Below are 15,721 nucleotides of genomic sequence, written 5' to 3' on the forward strand. Positions count from 1 at the left end.
CTTTGCATGATAGCCAAGCCATTCAGTGGCTACAGGGGTTTTCATTTCATTCTGCAAATGGGAGGGAAAGGTGTTTAAATGCTTTCCTCTTCTATTAACTTCCTGCACAAGGACAGCTGATTTTTCTGGAAGACGGCAAGGCTCAAATACGTGGGAGCATAACCAGGCATAAGATGACATCACTTACAACTTAAAACAGTCCAGCCAGGGTCACATTGCTTTGATTTTTAGTTTTTATTCACTGGCTGTAAGCATATTTATGGACAACTGTGTAATCAAGCTAGCTCAGGTCTCATTCATTTCTTATCTACCAATGAATGAAGGTTCTTACAAACTTGGCATGCATGAGCAGTGTCATTTATTATTAAATAAAAATCAGGAGGAGTCTGGCAGCACCTTTTCTGACTAACAAATGTTATTAAAAGGCATAAGATTTTGTGAGCTGCAGGTCGCTTCATCAGATGCATAGAATGGCTAGACTGTTGTAGAATTTAAATTACAATGAGATATGGAGTGGAAAGGAGAAGACCGGTTGGTTATGCAGATGCAGGATACATGGGAGACAGATTACCCAGTACCTTGTCAGTTAACAACTGTAATGTGTTAAAAACCCATTGTGTTTGTTGAGATCTTCAGAGATAACATGACCCTTTTTGGTGTATGTGAGTTCGGCAACCTCTCCTTCAACTATACTATGAAAGTCTCTTTTTTTCCCCCCAAAATGTTGACTTTGAGATCTCTTGTGGAGTGTCCTGAGAGGTTGAAATGCTCTGATACTACTTTGTCCTTGTTTTGAACCCTGATGTCAACCTTGTGCCCATTAATCCTTTTGCCCACGTGTTGACATGAGGGGTAGCTCATGAAATCTTCTGTCTTTTAACAACGTTTATTAGCTTGAAAAGGTGCGGCCGACTCCTTCAGATTTTTGGCTATCCTAGACTAACATGATACTTATTGTTAAATAATTCCTCTTTTTCGGATAATGGCTATTTTCCTTTCAGCCACATGGACTTCTCACAAATATTCTGTTCTCATTGGAAACCGAGAGTGGATGTCTAGGAATGGCCTTCTTCTCAGGAACGATATTGACAACGCAATGACTGAGCATGAACGCCGAGGCCACACGGCTGTTCTCGTGGCTGTGGACGGTAGGCCTAATGTTGGATTTGGATATTCAGTATTTCACTTTCGGAAGGCCGGGAGGAGTGCAGGGGAGGAGTATAATTGGATATGTTGACACAGTTGGGCGGGATAGAAATGTTTATCAATGGGGGAAAATCATTTCCAACGATGCATTTCATAGTGTAAATATTCTAAATAATGAACAAAACACCAGAGTAGTTCTGAGTCACTATTTAGGAGCAAGATGTACCTGTTACAATAAACATAAATGCACAATCCTTTGGCAGGCTAAAATTTGGTATGTTAACCATTGTCATTCACTATCCTCGCATAAATAATGCAGATATTTATACAATCAAGTAGTTTTGCCTTAAAGTATTCCGAATGATTCCTACTAAACTCCTTCAGAAATAAAGTTTGTTTCATTGTAACATTTCAAGCATACGTTGGCCTACATTGAATGCCACAATAAACCCGGTTTAATGCAGTGTGCATAAGCGCATTATCTTCTTGCTCCCATTTGCTTAAACAAACTCAGGTTTACTCTCCATGGAGGTATGTCATGATGTGCAAATTAGGCCCTTGGACTTGCCCCTCACCAGACTCCTAAACCATAGTTTCCTGTGGCCGTATATTTCTAATGGCTGATTTTTTTGGCGCTGTGATTTTTCACATTTTTCCTGCAGTAAAAGACTGAAATAATTATTAGGTTTAATACATTTATTTTGCTTTAAAAAGGAGAAATCTCTCCCCTCTTGATGCTTCACTGCTGTCCCTATCTCAGCCCCCTGGAAGTGGAAAAAAGAATAATTGCCTGTGCATTTGTAGAAGGAAGATCTGTGGCTTGTTTCGACATTTACAACTGCCAAAAGAGTAAAGTAACTCTTGAGCCTTTCTTTCCTTGGCGCCCCGACTGATTTTGATGCCTGAATCAAGCCTAACTGAGGTTTTTTTCTCTTTTAATCCTAACCGCATATTTCACTTTAAGTAATTTTGGCTCCTGGAAATCTATGATGTGCACATTCTTATAGATGCAACACTATATTTTTTTAAAATGTATGCTCAGTAGTTATAAAAAGCAAAACATTTATTGTTGTTATTATTTAAACTTGTATGCCGCCTGACTCTCAACGACTTTTGGCAGCTCACAACAAAGAAAGAAAGAAATTATAATAAATCAATAAAGATAAAAACATAAGTAAGTCAGATCCCAGTAAGTTTAGGGGACCAGAATTTTTCTGATTTTTTTTTCTTCCCCAGACCCACCCCTTCCAGCACACACAACACTGACTAGATAAGGTGGAAGAACATCTTTCATTGCATTTATTTCAGCAGGAAAGAGAGGCTAAAAGAGAGAGGAGGAAGGAAAGGACATGAGGAAAAGTAGATCTATCTTTTCTGGAGGCTTCCATGCCCTCATGGGAACATGTTTGTCTCCTAGGGGAGCTGTGTGGCTTGGTAGCCATTGCTGACACTGTGAAGCCTGAAGCGGATCTCGCCGTTCGGACTCTGAAGGCGATGGGCTTGGAGGTGGTTCTGATGACGGGGGACAATAGCAAGACCGCTAGGTCTATTGCTGCCCAGGTACGCTGCTGGATGCCTGGAGGTTCTCTTGATGCCTCCAAGGTTTCACAGCACAGTCAAATTATGTTGTATAAATATTCCCTTAATGTATCTTACATAATGCTACTGATCATTGGAGAAATGCCTTCGGAAGATCAGAATCTCTTGGAATGTAATGTGGCCTTGGCTGACCCCGATTCCAGAGCATGCAGCTCTTGTCTCCTTCCTTTGGGATTTTCAGTTTTCCTCTCTTTTGCTTTTAGGTCGGCATCACAAAAGTGTTTGCTGAAGTGCTCCCCTCCCACAAAGTTGCCAAAGTGAAACAGCTGCAGGAAGAAGGGAAACGGGTGGCTATGGTGGGTGACGGCATCAATGATTCCCCGGCCCTGGCCATGGCCAATGTTGGCATCGCCATTGGCACAGGCACAGATGTGGCCATAGAAGCAGCCGATGTGGTTTTGATCAGGGTAAGTGGTGCAATGGAGGGAAGGCCCTGCCTGCCAAAGAGCAGAGGCTAAGCCAGCATCAGTTTGTGCGTTTCCTTTCCTGACTGTATGGGGACAGTTGTGCGGGAACCCTGGCGTTGGAAGGGGCTTTAGGTCAAGCCCTGCTTGGTACAGGAATCCATGTTAAAAGTGTCCAGACTCTCGTAGGACACCTGCAGTGAAGGGAGTCCACCACCTCGCTGGTTGTTCGTTCCACTGTTAAACTGCTCTGACTTATTCTTACTCGGAAAGTTCTCATTGCTGGTACCTTTCCTCCATTTTAATAAAGAATGGAGCATGAATTGACAATGGAACCACATTTTGATGAAAAGCCCCCACTGGGTAGAGGGGTGGTGCAAAGTGAGCAGGCCAGAGCCAGGATTTTTAAAAATTATTTTATTTTTCCTATTTTGGGAGAGAAGATTGTTTGTTTATTTATTGTTTGGGGCCTATTCTAGACTTAGGCATCCATTTTTTGTGTTTCCTTCTCCAGAGTGAGAGCTGGAAACCCAGCAGTCTAATGGGGGTAGGTTAAGGGAAAAGGGATGCAAAACAGGGGCAATAGGTTGTCCCCCTTGCCCCTTAAATTTTATGATTCTGTATGTACTTTTTAAAATGGTCCAGTCGTGTTGAGTTAGCTGGGGTCTAGAAACTGATCTTGTAATATTCCTTGCTTCGTTAAGATACCAAGAATCTATCTTAAGTGTTGATTGCTAAAATTAATCACATTAAGTAATTTCTGGAACAACTTATTCTGCAGAATGATTTGCTGGATGTGGTGGCAAGCATAGATTTATCACGGAAGACTGTTAAAAGGATACGGATCAACTTTGTCTTTGCTCTCATTTACAACCTTATTGGTATTCCTGTTGCTGCTGGTATGTAACATTTCTTAGTGTTAAAGTGCTGTTCGGTATCCTCCATAAAGCAGTCTTTAAATGTGTGTACCTCTACAGGTAGTCCCCAGTTCAAGAACGAGGTCTGTTCCCAAGGTCTGTCCTTAAGTCGAATTTGCGTGTAATACTGTATTAGGAATATTGTGTAAATGAACTTGAACCATTTTGTATTTAACTCAAATTTTGCTACAGTAGGCTCCGTTCTTAACTATGGGTCACCCGTAACCCGGGCGTTCTTAACCCAGGGATTCCCTGTAATAAATAAAGCAAAAAGGTGCGGGAGATGGTGCCTGAGGAAAAAGAAACATTAAGACGGCTTTGAATTCCAGGCCTTCCTTCCGCTTGTATCAGTCAGTTTTAGATAGAGAAGGGAGGGATCCTTGAGTTTAGCAAGACAAAATAGAGACAACTAAGAAATGTATTCTGTGCAAGAGGCCTCCTAAATCCCCTCCTCTTCAATTTGGGCTCTAGTTTCTCTTCTGCCCCCTGTCCCCCCTCATGAAAATGCTTCACACTCGGCGTATTCCCGTTGGGGTTTCCGAGTTTGAGTTTCGGTGCTCCCTTGACTCTTGGCATGCTTGGTCCTAGGCGTCTTCCTGCCAGTTGGTTTGGTTCTGCAGCCTTGGATGGGCTCTGCAGCGATGGCAGCATCCTCCGTGTCCGTCGTGTTGTCTTCTCTGCTGCTAAAACTGTGAGTAGCGCTGCAGGCAGGAGGGGAGGGGCACTGTGACTCATGCAGAAGAGGGTGAGAAAGCCAAGCTCCTGCCTTTTCATCTTCAGCCACTGTGGCTCAGCGTTTCCTTTTTATTACCTCCACCAGCTAAAGACCATCCAGGGCTTGATCTTTAGCTAAACATGGAGTAGAAGCCAGGGTACTCTCTGGTTGTCTGCCTTCCTTGGGGGCCACATCCTTTAGCGAGAGGGCTGGATGTCAGTAGGGACAAAGTTGCCCCCTGGATTAGAGCTGGTGGGTTGATTAAACTGGAGCTTTAGGAGAAGCTGCGTGCAAAATCAAGCGAAGCAGGCGTGGGGCCAGAAGAGGCATTCTCTGTGGGGGAAAGGGAAGCATGCTCCTTTCCAAGCACTTTGTGCCATCTGTGGACAACGAAGGCTTGTAATAATGCTAGGCCGAACAAGTCAAATAGCTATTTAGTGAACGAAATGCTTAAAACAGGTGGGAAAATGTTTCGAGGCTACAGAAGGCATGACCAGGAAAGACATGAAGTTTCTTGACTGGGGGTGATTTTGTGGGAGACTTGTGCCCTTCAAACTCTGCCACAAGCTTTGCCCCTAGCCTCCCCCCAAAAGGAAAAGGTGCCAAAAACGGGAGGCTCCGGGGACTACATGCCCCAGGAGGCTGCTTATGGGCAATCCCAGGCTTGAGTTTTAAAGAGCCACACACCCATCTAGGCTGTATCCCCCCTTTAGCTACAAGAAGCCTACCTGTGAGAAGTACGAGCGCCACGCCCGCACCCAGGTGAGGCACAAGAGCCCTTCAGAAATCAGTGTCCACATTGGGATCGACGACGTTGGACCAGGATCTCCGAAGCTGAGCCTCATGGACCGAATTATCCACTACAGCCAGGCCTCCATCAACTCCCTCTTCTCCGACAAGCGCTCCCTCAGCAACGTTGCCCTGAGCGAACCCGACAAGCATTCACTTCTGGTTGGGGATTCCCGGGAGGAGGACGACACAACCGTCTGAAGACGTGGAGCAGGGCCTTCTCCCACTGCCAGATGTCTGGACTACGCTGTGAGCGGTTTGGACATCTCTTGGGCTTGACCTGCTCAGCTGAATAAGGGCACTGTTGTTTTTTTCCAGCGGAGATCGGTGTGTTCTACACGGTTTGCCCCTCTTAGTGGGCCAGAGCGTGACACGATGGAGCAAAACCTGGAGCTACAGTACTGAGTTGCTTTTCAAATTGATTTTCTGGTAAGAAGCCAAGATAACGACATCCTCTGGTTGCTACCAGCACATGGTTTCTAGGTTTTGTTGCTGTTCTTCCATTTGCCAAAGAAGCGTGCCTTACTCCTGCTGCCCTGCAGCACAGGCATTCTCAGAAAAGATCGTCCCTGGAATTGGAAAAGAGCGGAGCAGCCCTCCTCGCGTAGGCCGCCCCTCTTGGCCAACTTCAGAGCAGGACCTTCCTCCTCGCGAGGCTGTTGGTAAGCCAGCCAGGCCCTGGCACCTTTCTGGGCTGCCCTCCCAGCCAAGGGTGTATCAGCAGGACCCCGTCTCATCCTGCCCTCCCTCCTTTGTGGCTTGTGAGGAATGTGGGGTTCGTTGGTAGGACTTGGTGTCAGCGTTGCCCTTCTCCTGCCTGGCTTGCTAGACTCAGCTGCGCCAGCTCTGTCCACTTTCTTCCTTTCTTGCTCTGTGTGGGAGCCCAGCAAAACAAGCCTTTCGTTTTTCCTAAGATAATCCTCCAGACCCCCGAAGAACTGAAACTGCCCAGTTGCCTCCATGCTGTTCCCAGCCCTCCTCTCGGCTCTCTATCATGTTATGGATAATTTGTAAGGTTTTGCACAGCTAGGAGGACTCAGAGGCTCTTGCCCCTCCCTGCAAGGGCTGTTCTCCTCCATAATAAACTTCCAAACACAGGTTTGGCTTGATTATGAACAGCTGTCTGGGGAATGAAATTGGCCTTAGCACATAACCTCGTTGCTCTTCATAATTGTGGATTGGGAGGTGCAAGATTTCAGCCCTGTAAAATGGTGTAATCAGCGAGTTGAACTTGCATATTAAGGTGTCCTTTTACCTGATAGTGGACTTGTCTTCATTTAAAGCATTTATAAAGTAGTGAGATATACCTATCAGGATCAAAATTCAGGGAAAAAAAATCTTGTTTATTTAAATTACAATTTTGTTTAGGTCACAAAATTTAGGCATCTTTAATACCCCTTATAAAATGATTTGGAATAATCATGTAGAGAAACACTGCCTAAGCCATAGCTTTTTAAAATCATTTCTCCTTAAATCCTTCAGCCGTCCTGAGTGCCCTCCGAGAGATAGGCTCGGAAAATTGCGACGGTGAGGATGACGACGATGCAGAAGTGCAGCACCGTCTGCAGAATTCTTTGTGGATCAGTGAAAATCCACTTCCAGATGTCTCCTGCGCTATTTATCTATCTTTTCTGGGAGTTGCACACAGAAAACACCCTCAGTGCCCCATTGCATCCACTAAGGATTCCAGGGGTGAGGGGGAAAAAAGCAGGACTGTGTACAAAAAAAGTTAGGGTGAATGAAAGATTTCCTCCCCCAACACGTTGGAGGCAGGTTTTAGCTATCAGGCCCCTAATTCTGATTTTAGCTGGAGTCTGATCAGGTTGTTAGGGAAAGAGGCCAATGTCTGGCTCGCCCCTTTCCCAAGCTAGCCCTTTCCAGGTGCGCGTGGACCGTCTTGCCAAGAGTGTGGCAGCTTTCTTCGTTCCGCTTGCTGGCCAAAAGCCTCGCAGCGAGACGGGCGCCCAGTGCCCTGCTGCACTGACAGGAGTAACCCTCCGCTTTGGGGAGGACCACGTGGAAGGCCCAGGCCCCTTGGGGAACAAGCAGGCCTTGGTGCTTTTAAGCCGAACAAAGTAAGCTTTGGTTTTTTAAATATAAAAACAAAATTTTATTCCGTTCACAGAGCAGGGCATATCTTAGTACAGTATTAATGTAAGAATGATACACCTCAGTTTAGTCAAGTGAATATTATTAGGTAGTGTGAAAACTGAAAATTCACACGGTGAATTGAATTTTGTCATTTCTGGAGGCAGTCATCCTTTTTTTCTGAATATCCCCCCTCATCCAGTTCTCTGCCATCATGGCATGACTTGGTAAGATTTTAAGAGTCCTTATCTTGATATTTTTGTGAATAATATTTTATACTTGGCTTTGTTTCAAAGAATCAAAAGTTGCTTCTTTGCCTTGAATGTACAGTACTCATCGAAAATGTAAAGTTATTCTTTCTGTAAATAAGTTTCTTTTCTGCCTCAAGCACACTTGTTTATCAGGAGTCTTTATCAGTCAAAACCGCTTCAAAAGCAGATTTGAGAACAAGCTATTCATTGCATTTAATTGTATTTATTTTTGCTATTTGCTTCTGGTAGGTTCATGTATCTGAAACGCGTTTTATGATTTATTTAAATTATTAGACAACACACACACAGACACACACAAACATAAAGGCAAGTCAGGATTTCCCCCCATGTCTTTTTCCATCTTCTACTTGGCTTTTAAATTCAGAGGTTTCTCTTTCTCTTCCCTTCCCTTCTTGGCTGGGTGTCCGCTCTTTTTAAAATGCTGCATGTCCACCTCTCCCTTTGGATATTCACATGTGGGCATTTCAAGCAGAGCATTTAAAAAATGCTGAAAAATTGCTTTGGAGAAGCCACGGTTAGCGATGGCGCAGTGATCCCGCATGCTGGCTCACGCTTTATAATTTCCTTTAGTCTTTTAGAAGATCTTCCAAGCCAGCCTCAGTCAGCTTAAAATGCACTGGACTTGCTTCCCATCGTTTCTGGATCCTGCATCCAGCAGCCAGGCTGGCTGGGTATGATGCAAGTTGCAATCCAAGCGTTCTTGCAGGCACCCAGGTCATAAAGGGGGTTTGATTCCAGAGCAGGCTTCTCACTCCAGTGACATATGTCTTATGCAAACCTACTTCAACGTGTTCAAAATTAAAATGATGCCGAGTTTGTTTTATTGCATTGGTGGTGGGGATGTCTGAAGGTGTCTGTTCACAGGTTCCATGGGGCAACTATTTATGCTGCTGCTGCCTGTCCTGGTCTTGTTAAGTGGGTCTATCTGACACAGGCACCCATTGACTAAACTTTTGGTGTAAATTCAGAAAACAGCAAAGAGCCACTCTGCAGATCCCTTGTGATGAGCAGAACTGCCTTTCCGTTTTTCTCCAGGAAAAAAAATTAACTGCTTCTAAAAAAAGAAAAAAGCTAGAACTGTTTTTGCCTCCCTGAGCCTTGGACTTGGCTTGGTTCCTCCAGCCAAAAAGCAGAAGTCCCAGATCTGCTGATTCCATTTTCAGGAAATAGTCCAAGGTTGTTGAAGGAAAGCCAAAAAGAACTTTAAGCAACCCTGTGCAATATTAGTTTATGATACATTATATATTACTTGGGGAATATGTCACGATCTTCTCAAGAATGTGCCTTCACCTCTATAAATGTTATACTGGAACATTAAATGTTGTGTTGAATTCTTCTTTTAATGATACTTTCTGTTTAGAAACATATATTGTAGCTACATATTCTCATCCATCAGAATTATTTCTTGCATTCTTGAATATGTTCTCCTTTCATAGAATGAAGGAGAATTTTGGAAACCTCGTTGCCCAATGATGTGCCCAACGGCAGGGTCCCCTGCTCTACTATCTCTGACAGATGGCCATCCAAATCTCTGGTTCAAATACTTCCAGTAAAGGAGAGCACACTGCTTCCAAAAGCAGAATGATCCATGATTGATCCATTAGGAAACGCTCATCCTGGTGTCTGGATTAAATCAACTTCCTTGCATTTTAGCCCCCTTGTTTCTCGTCCCGTCTCCTGGAACAGCTCTTAACAATTCTGCCTTTTCTTCTGCATCTCAGCCCTTCAAGTACATGAGGAAAGCTGTTGCGTCTCAAGAGAAAGTTGCGCATACCCAACGTCTCTAACTGTTCCGCCTAAGTTTTTTCCTTCCAGGCTCCCTATAATTGTTTGCCTTACTTGTAACACCCCTCATTCAGAATTAGTCCTTGTGTACTGAGCACCTCCTGTGCTTAAGTGAAAGGAAGACTAGATTTTTTTTTCAGGAAGAGTTTAATTTTGATATGGGAGGATCATCTTTGATGTGCTGCAAATATGGTAATGGAGGCAGATGAAGGGGTTTTTTTTATCTAGTCTTCCTTTAATGGGGAAGAGATCATCTAAAATTTGAGGCCATGTTCCTTTCAGGTAAATGCATGAAGTGCAAACTTTAGAGCAGGGTGTGCAACAGGGTAAATTGCAGGCAGCAGGTGAATGGGTTGCTTATTGGGCCCGGCCTCCCCAGTAAGGCCAAATAGCAGCAGTATCGGTGGTGGAGAGAGTTGGCTGTTCAGTTCAGCAGAATCTGGAGGGCCACAAGTTCCCCACCAGGAGGCTCCCAGAAAATTTCATAATACGTTTTTCCTTGATTTTACTAAAGAGATCCAACAGTGCAGAAATATTGCTCAAGAGAAGAAGCATCAATACTTCATCAGGTTTCTGGCCGTCTTTGTCAAAATCCTTCCATACTTACAGGTAGACCTCAGTTAACGATGGTAATTGGATCAGGAACTCTGTTGCTAAGCAATGTGGTCATAAAGCACGATGTCATGTGACCATGCTAACTTACAACAGCAGTTCCAGTTACCCTTGTTAGGTGAATCCCACACGGTAATTAGGCATGATGTCACATGATCACCATTTGCGAACTGCTGCTGGCTTCTCCATTGGCTTTGCTTGTCAGAAGCCGGCGATGGCCGTTAACCGAGGGCTACCTGTATATGGAAGCTGAAAAAAAATCTTAATCCTTGAGGCTTTTTTGAAAGGAGAGGATCCCTTTTCTTTTAATGCTTTGCTATTACATGGGCTCATTTTTAGGTCACTTGATTTCTTTATCTGTGACTCATAACTATAGATTTGTATTGACTCCACACAAAAACATGAAATTAAAAGTATGTCAGTTGCTATATCCCACTTAAAAGTCTCTCTGAATGCTCTTCAGAAGAAGACTGTTTCCCCCGATTTTCTGAAGGATGAAAGAGGGGGGCTATCCTGATTGATTGGAAGGGGGCAGATTGTTCTTAGTGAGCAGAGGGGGCTGCCACTGAGAAAGCCCTCCAGGTTCAACCCTGGGCTCTCATGAGGAATGGGCACCCGTAGCATTCCGGGTTAGATGCGGCTAGCTGGAAAATACAGTCCTGGAGGAAACAAGGGCCCAAGCTGTGAGGGGCTTCATAGGTGCCCTCCAACACCTTCAGCTGGGTCTGGAAACCTACCAGCAACTAGGGCGGCCCACACAAAATTGGAGCTGTGCTGCTGCCCCACCTAGGGCTGGGTTAGCAAGCAGGCAGCTGCATTCTACGCCAGCTGGAGCTTCCAGGTTGGCTTCAGGAGCCTGGGAATGGCCTTGAAGGACAGGAGGAGAGGCCACTACCAAGGCGGCAGTCAGATAAGCAGGGCTTGAGCCCAGGCTAAGAAACGAACTTGGGAAATGGCTCAGACAAACTCCTCCCTAGTTCACATGAAGATAATGTGAGGGAGGGGGGAAGCACATTCAGACTTGCAAGATTCTGCTGCTATAGTTGTTCCAATAAAAGTAGCCTTGACTCATATGGCATTGGTTTATTAGTCTGGTCTACCCTGTAGGGCTGACACAGCCTCACATAGGTAGGAGAGGAACTGCTGTAAAACTGTCTTCAGTTCCCAACCCTTGCAATCAGCCCCAAAGGACAGCATGATCAGTGGTATCAAATGTCACTGATACAAGCAGAGGGGTGTGCCACTCCCATCCTAAGCCCTGCTATCAACTGTTCTCAAGAGCCACCAACACTGATTCCAAGTCAGGCCCAGATAATCCATCTCACCCAGGACATGTCCTCCAGATGCATGACAAACCACGTACAGTGGCCAGCAGAGCCCAGAAGGGAATGAGTTACCTCGAATAATGGTAGTGGCCAGCATTTTGCAGACACATTGAATGCAGAGAAATATTGGAGTTTTGCTGTTCTTAACTTGCCACAGTGTAAGCCCAAAAGTGGTTCATAGCTGTGGCTGGACATTTTGTTCCTTCCCAGTGTTGTGCCAGTTGTCTCCTCAGGTGCTTCATCTCCTTCATTATCGATGGCAGAAAGCCTCTTGGTGGGAGCTTAGCAGAACAGCTCCTGAAGTGTGCGGCCTGCATGGAGTAAACTGAGCAGGAATGTACTCACATACCCAGAGCGGGCTTTCCTGACAAGCCACCCTTCCCCATTCTGGGGCCGTACAGGTGAGTTCGGAGTGCAGCCCCACTAGCAGAGACATTTCCTGGAAGATGGGATCAGGATTATCTGACCCCATCTTCTAGGAGATACTTCTGCTAGTGGGCTTGCAACTCACTGCCACCAGTCCCTAGATACGTCCTTACATATCTAGGATTAAACCCAAGGAATGGGAGTTACCAGGCAAGGTGGAACCCAGCAGTGCCTCCTGCTTTGTACACACACACATCAATAGAGAGTTGCCTCCATTTCCAAACTCGCTATTTGCCTAAGTCGTGGTCTCGGGATTAGCAACTTTGTGTGTGCTGGGAAGCCAAGTGTGGTTAGTGTTTGTGGCCCATCAGGAAATCTCTGGGGGAGGAGGCTGCACCAGGAAGTGAAAAGAAATCCCAGAAGACAATAACCCAAAGCCTGAGTAGCGTTGCCGAAATGCCTGCACGGAGGCGTCCGCTAATCTCAACTCAACAGACTTGGCTTAGGAAGCAGAGGGTCACAACCAGGGCGGCACAAAATTGCTGAAGAGAGAAATTTGCAGCCCTGGAGTTGCAAAGCGTGCAGAGCGGAGGTCACACGTGCTTCCTGCCCCTGGTTCTGAATGTTTCAACCATCAGAAATGGAACAACAGCCCCAAACAACCTGCAACAGCAAAGAACAGGAAGCTATTTTCACAGTGGAAATCCACTGTGAGGCTGGCACAGAGGAGCCGCACTGACTACACCCCGCTGCAGCAAGTGTACCTTAAGTCGGTTCGGCTCTTCAGGCTCACTAAAGCGACATAAAGTGCCTTGAGGCGAACTCAGTGCCTTGCTTAGACACATCTGTGCAGTGTCCTTGGCATGCCGTAGACATGGTTTGCTGCCACCTTCTGGGGCATTTGTGGTGCCAGACACCTTTGGAGCCGTCTGCCTTTCCAGAGAGGGCAGCTGGCGCCGGCAGGGTCCAGCATCAAGGAACTGGGCAATAGCCCAGTAAACAATGCTCGTACGTAAAGGTTCAAATGATAGCAAATACGGACAGAGAGACAAAAACCGATATCTGAAAACTCGCTGTCGGCCAGATGAAGGGACCCGTGTAGTCCCACCGGAGCCAGAGGAGGGAAAACAAGCCCGAACCCAGAAACGGATTAATTCAAGACCCTTGATAACGTGTTGAGTAAACAGACTTTCTCACACACCAGCTTGGTTCCCACATGATGCTAAGCCATTGTTTGCTTACTGTGTCAAAAAAGCCGCAATGTATTTCAAACTACATTTTTCAAAGGACAAAAGCAGACTAAGTCAAAAAGTCACACTTGTGGCTTCAGATTGTGTGTGTGTGAAGGCAGCCCACATCCTTTCCCCTTTTAGTCCACTCTTCTGTTCTTCCAAAGGACAGGCCCTCGTCTCAGAGATGCCCACAAGAAGGATGGGGGCGGGTAGAGTTACGGTAACTAGCACTGGGAGGCAGACTTCCTCTGATGACTAGTAGTTCTTCGTTGCCACCCTCCTAGCGGATTGGTTTAACCCTCTCTCAAAGCCAGACAAATTGGATGGAATTGTGGATGAATTCCAGAGTTTTAGGAGACAATCTGTGAAGAAGCCCTTCCTTTAGTATGCCCTGAATCTCCCTGCCCCCAATTTGATTGCATGAAGTCAAGAAGGAAAAACCAAATCTATTTCTACTCACCAGCATAACTTTATATCCATTTATCAAGTTTCCCTTGGCTTTTTCTTCTAACCCCCAAGCCCCCGGAGACTGAAATTTTAGAATTGTTCCACCCACTTAATCTGTCTTGATTGCCTCCTTTTCCCACTCAGTGTAGAGCCAGACTCAGTGCCATGTTCCAAATGTGCTTGTACTGCTTATTTGCACACAGGCATTACATGCGTATCTATCATGCGATTGCCGTTCATTTTAAGCATCATTATGCAAAGACAGGGGGAAAGGAAATGTAGCTAAACCCCACCATTCACGGTACGTCTCTTGACCTTCCTTATCCTTTCTTCCACCATGTTCCGATACCACTTCATACTTTGTATTTTGTTCCTTAAACTTCTCACCTCTTTCTTCTGAAGATCTCATCAACTCCATGCAACCACAGCCCTATCATGATCACTTGCTCTTCATAAATGTGTTCTGTGATTCAGTCTTCCTTCATTTTCCCCGTATGCCGAAACCAACTCAAAACGCCTTTTTCATCGGGTCACTCATTTTTGTATACAATCCACATTAACCACCCATTCATTTTTGATCCTATCTCTTTTGATTTTAACACATATACATCTTAAATACCCCATTCTCATTGTATTCAACTTAACTTTATGTTTCTCCTGACATACCCAACTCTCACTTTCATGTAATAAAGTGGGCGGAGGCTCTGCTGCCAGCCATTTTCTCTTCGTACAATGAACATTCATTCCTCACAACAGACGTACAACCGCTAGCTTTCTGCCAGCATTTGCATACCTCAGAAAAGGCTTCATACACTTCTCCATCTTCAACTGATATTCACCAAGGTACACAGGTTCATCTAACTTTTCCAATATTCAAGTTCACTCCATTTTCCTTGTCACGCCTTGGTCTTTGATACCTTAATTGTCCAATCCATGAACCTTATTCCATCATATCATGCAACATTTGCTGCAAATCAGCAAAAGCATGGCATAACCTGCATACCAAAATATATGTGGGTTCCTCCTAATGGGTGGGATGTGAGCAACAGTATTGTTCGCTTGCAAAACAGACTTCTGGTTATAGATCCTAGCTTGCATAGAATATCAAGAGTATGCTTGGGGTAAAACTGGACTTTGGGCCTCTGTGTGGTGCAGGTTTGACTAAGGCTGGTAACTTTAACCTACACCTTCCCTTATCTTACCAAAGAGTGTTATTTGAAAGCATGATGCATTTATGCAGGCATTACTGTATTGGCATTTTAATTTTCTGTTGTTTTTGTAATGATTACCGATGCAGAATTTCCTCTTTTTACTGTAACTTTGTACTGAGTCAATGTTTTTTTTTTTAAACAGGTACCACAAACCTCTATTGGTACCACTTAGTTCATGCAATACATTCAGCTGTAATAACTGCTAATATAATTTTGTTCTGTGAATCAAGCCATTATAGCTTATAAACCAACTCCAAGTGCTGATGAGCACAGGAATGGTTTTTCCATGTTCTGCATGAATGTCACGGATCAACACTTAAATGATACAGCAATATTTCTCCATTAGAGGGAGCTAAAATGGCTTGATACATCTAAAAAAAGGAAATCTTACAAAAAGAGGAAATCTTGCTTTTTGCAGTGCTGTATCAGAGAAGAGCAAACAATGGAAAGCAGGAGAGCAAGCAGAGAAAGGATCAAAGCAGATAAGGATGGCTATTTATACTGAATGATTGAATTTTGCTGCCTAAGAGACAGTGTGATGCAAACTGAAGTCTACAACACTTACTCCTTAATTCAGAGCTTAAGTTAGACTCAGTCATCTGCTTGCCTGGCACACTTCAAAATAATTTTGTTTTAGTGGTTTGGTACAATATTTAATTTTCAGGAATTGGGTTTGTTTGCATAACAAAGTAGCTAAAATGGGTTGGTATCTTTCGGCAGCTTGAGGGAACATAATTATAGTCTTCCATGTTATGTGAAAATCTGAGGCCACTGTATTCAGTCCAGTTTTGCAAAATAGACTTCATTTGAATT

General features: G+C 44.6%; 1 protein-coding gene across 2 annotated transcripts in view; it reads left to right on the forward strand.

Moving 5' to 3' along the window:
- Positions 1-9,249, forward strand: part of ATP7A (ATPase copper transporting alpha) — a 38,225-nt gene extending 28,976 nt beyond the window's left edge. The window contains exons 18-24 of one of the 2 annotated variants that reach the window (XR_015793586.1): positions 1,002-1,148; positions 2,564-2,706; positions 2,949-3,152; positions 3,931-4,048; positions 4,655-4,757; positions 5,495-5,999; positions 7,053-9,249. Coding sequence is in view for 1 of the 2 variants with exons in the window: in XM_088129158.1 (XP_087985284.1) it covers positions 1,002-1,148; positions 2,564-2,706; positions 2,949-3,152; positions 3,931-4,048; positions 4,655-4,757; positions 5,495-5,771 (992 nt within the window). In the remaining variant the exon portion in view is untranslated. Of the gene's footprint in view, positions 1-1,001; positions 1,149-2,563; positions 2,707-2,948; positions 3,153-3,930; positions 4,049-4,654; positions 4,758-5,494 lie in introns of both variants that reach the window. The other variant, XM_088129158.1, reaches the window with a different exon arrangement.
- Positions 9,250-15,721: the final 6,472 nt, after the last annotated feature.

Source organism: Python bivittatus, unplaced genomic scaffold, assembly GCF_059951505.1.
Source record: "Python bivittatus isolate LINGU-HERP-01145 unplaced genomic scaffold, Pbiv_v1 ctg000790_np1212, whole genome shotgun sequence".
NCBI classification, from domain to species: Eukaryota; Metazoa; Chordata; class Lepidosauria; order Squamata; family Pythonidae; genus Python; species Python bivittatus.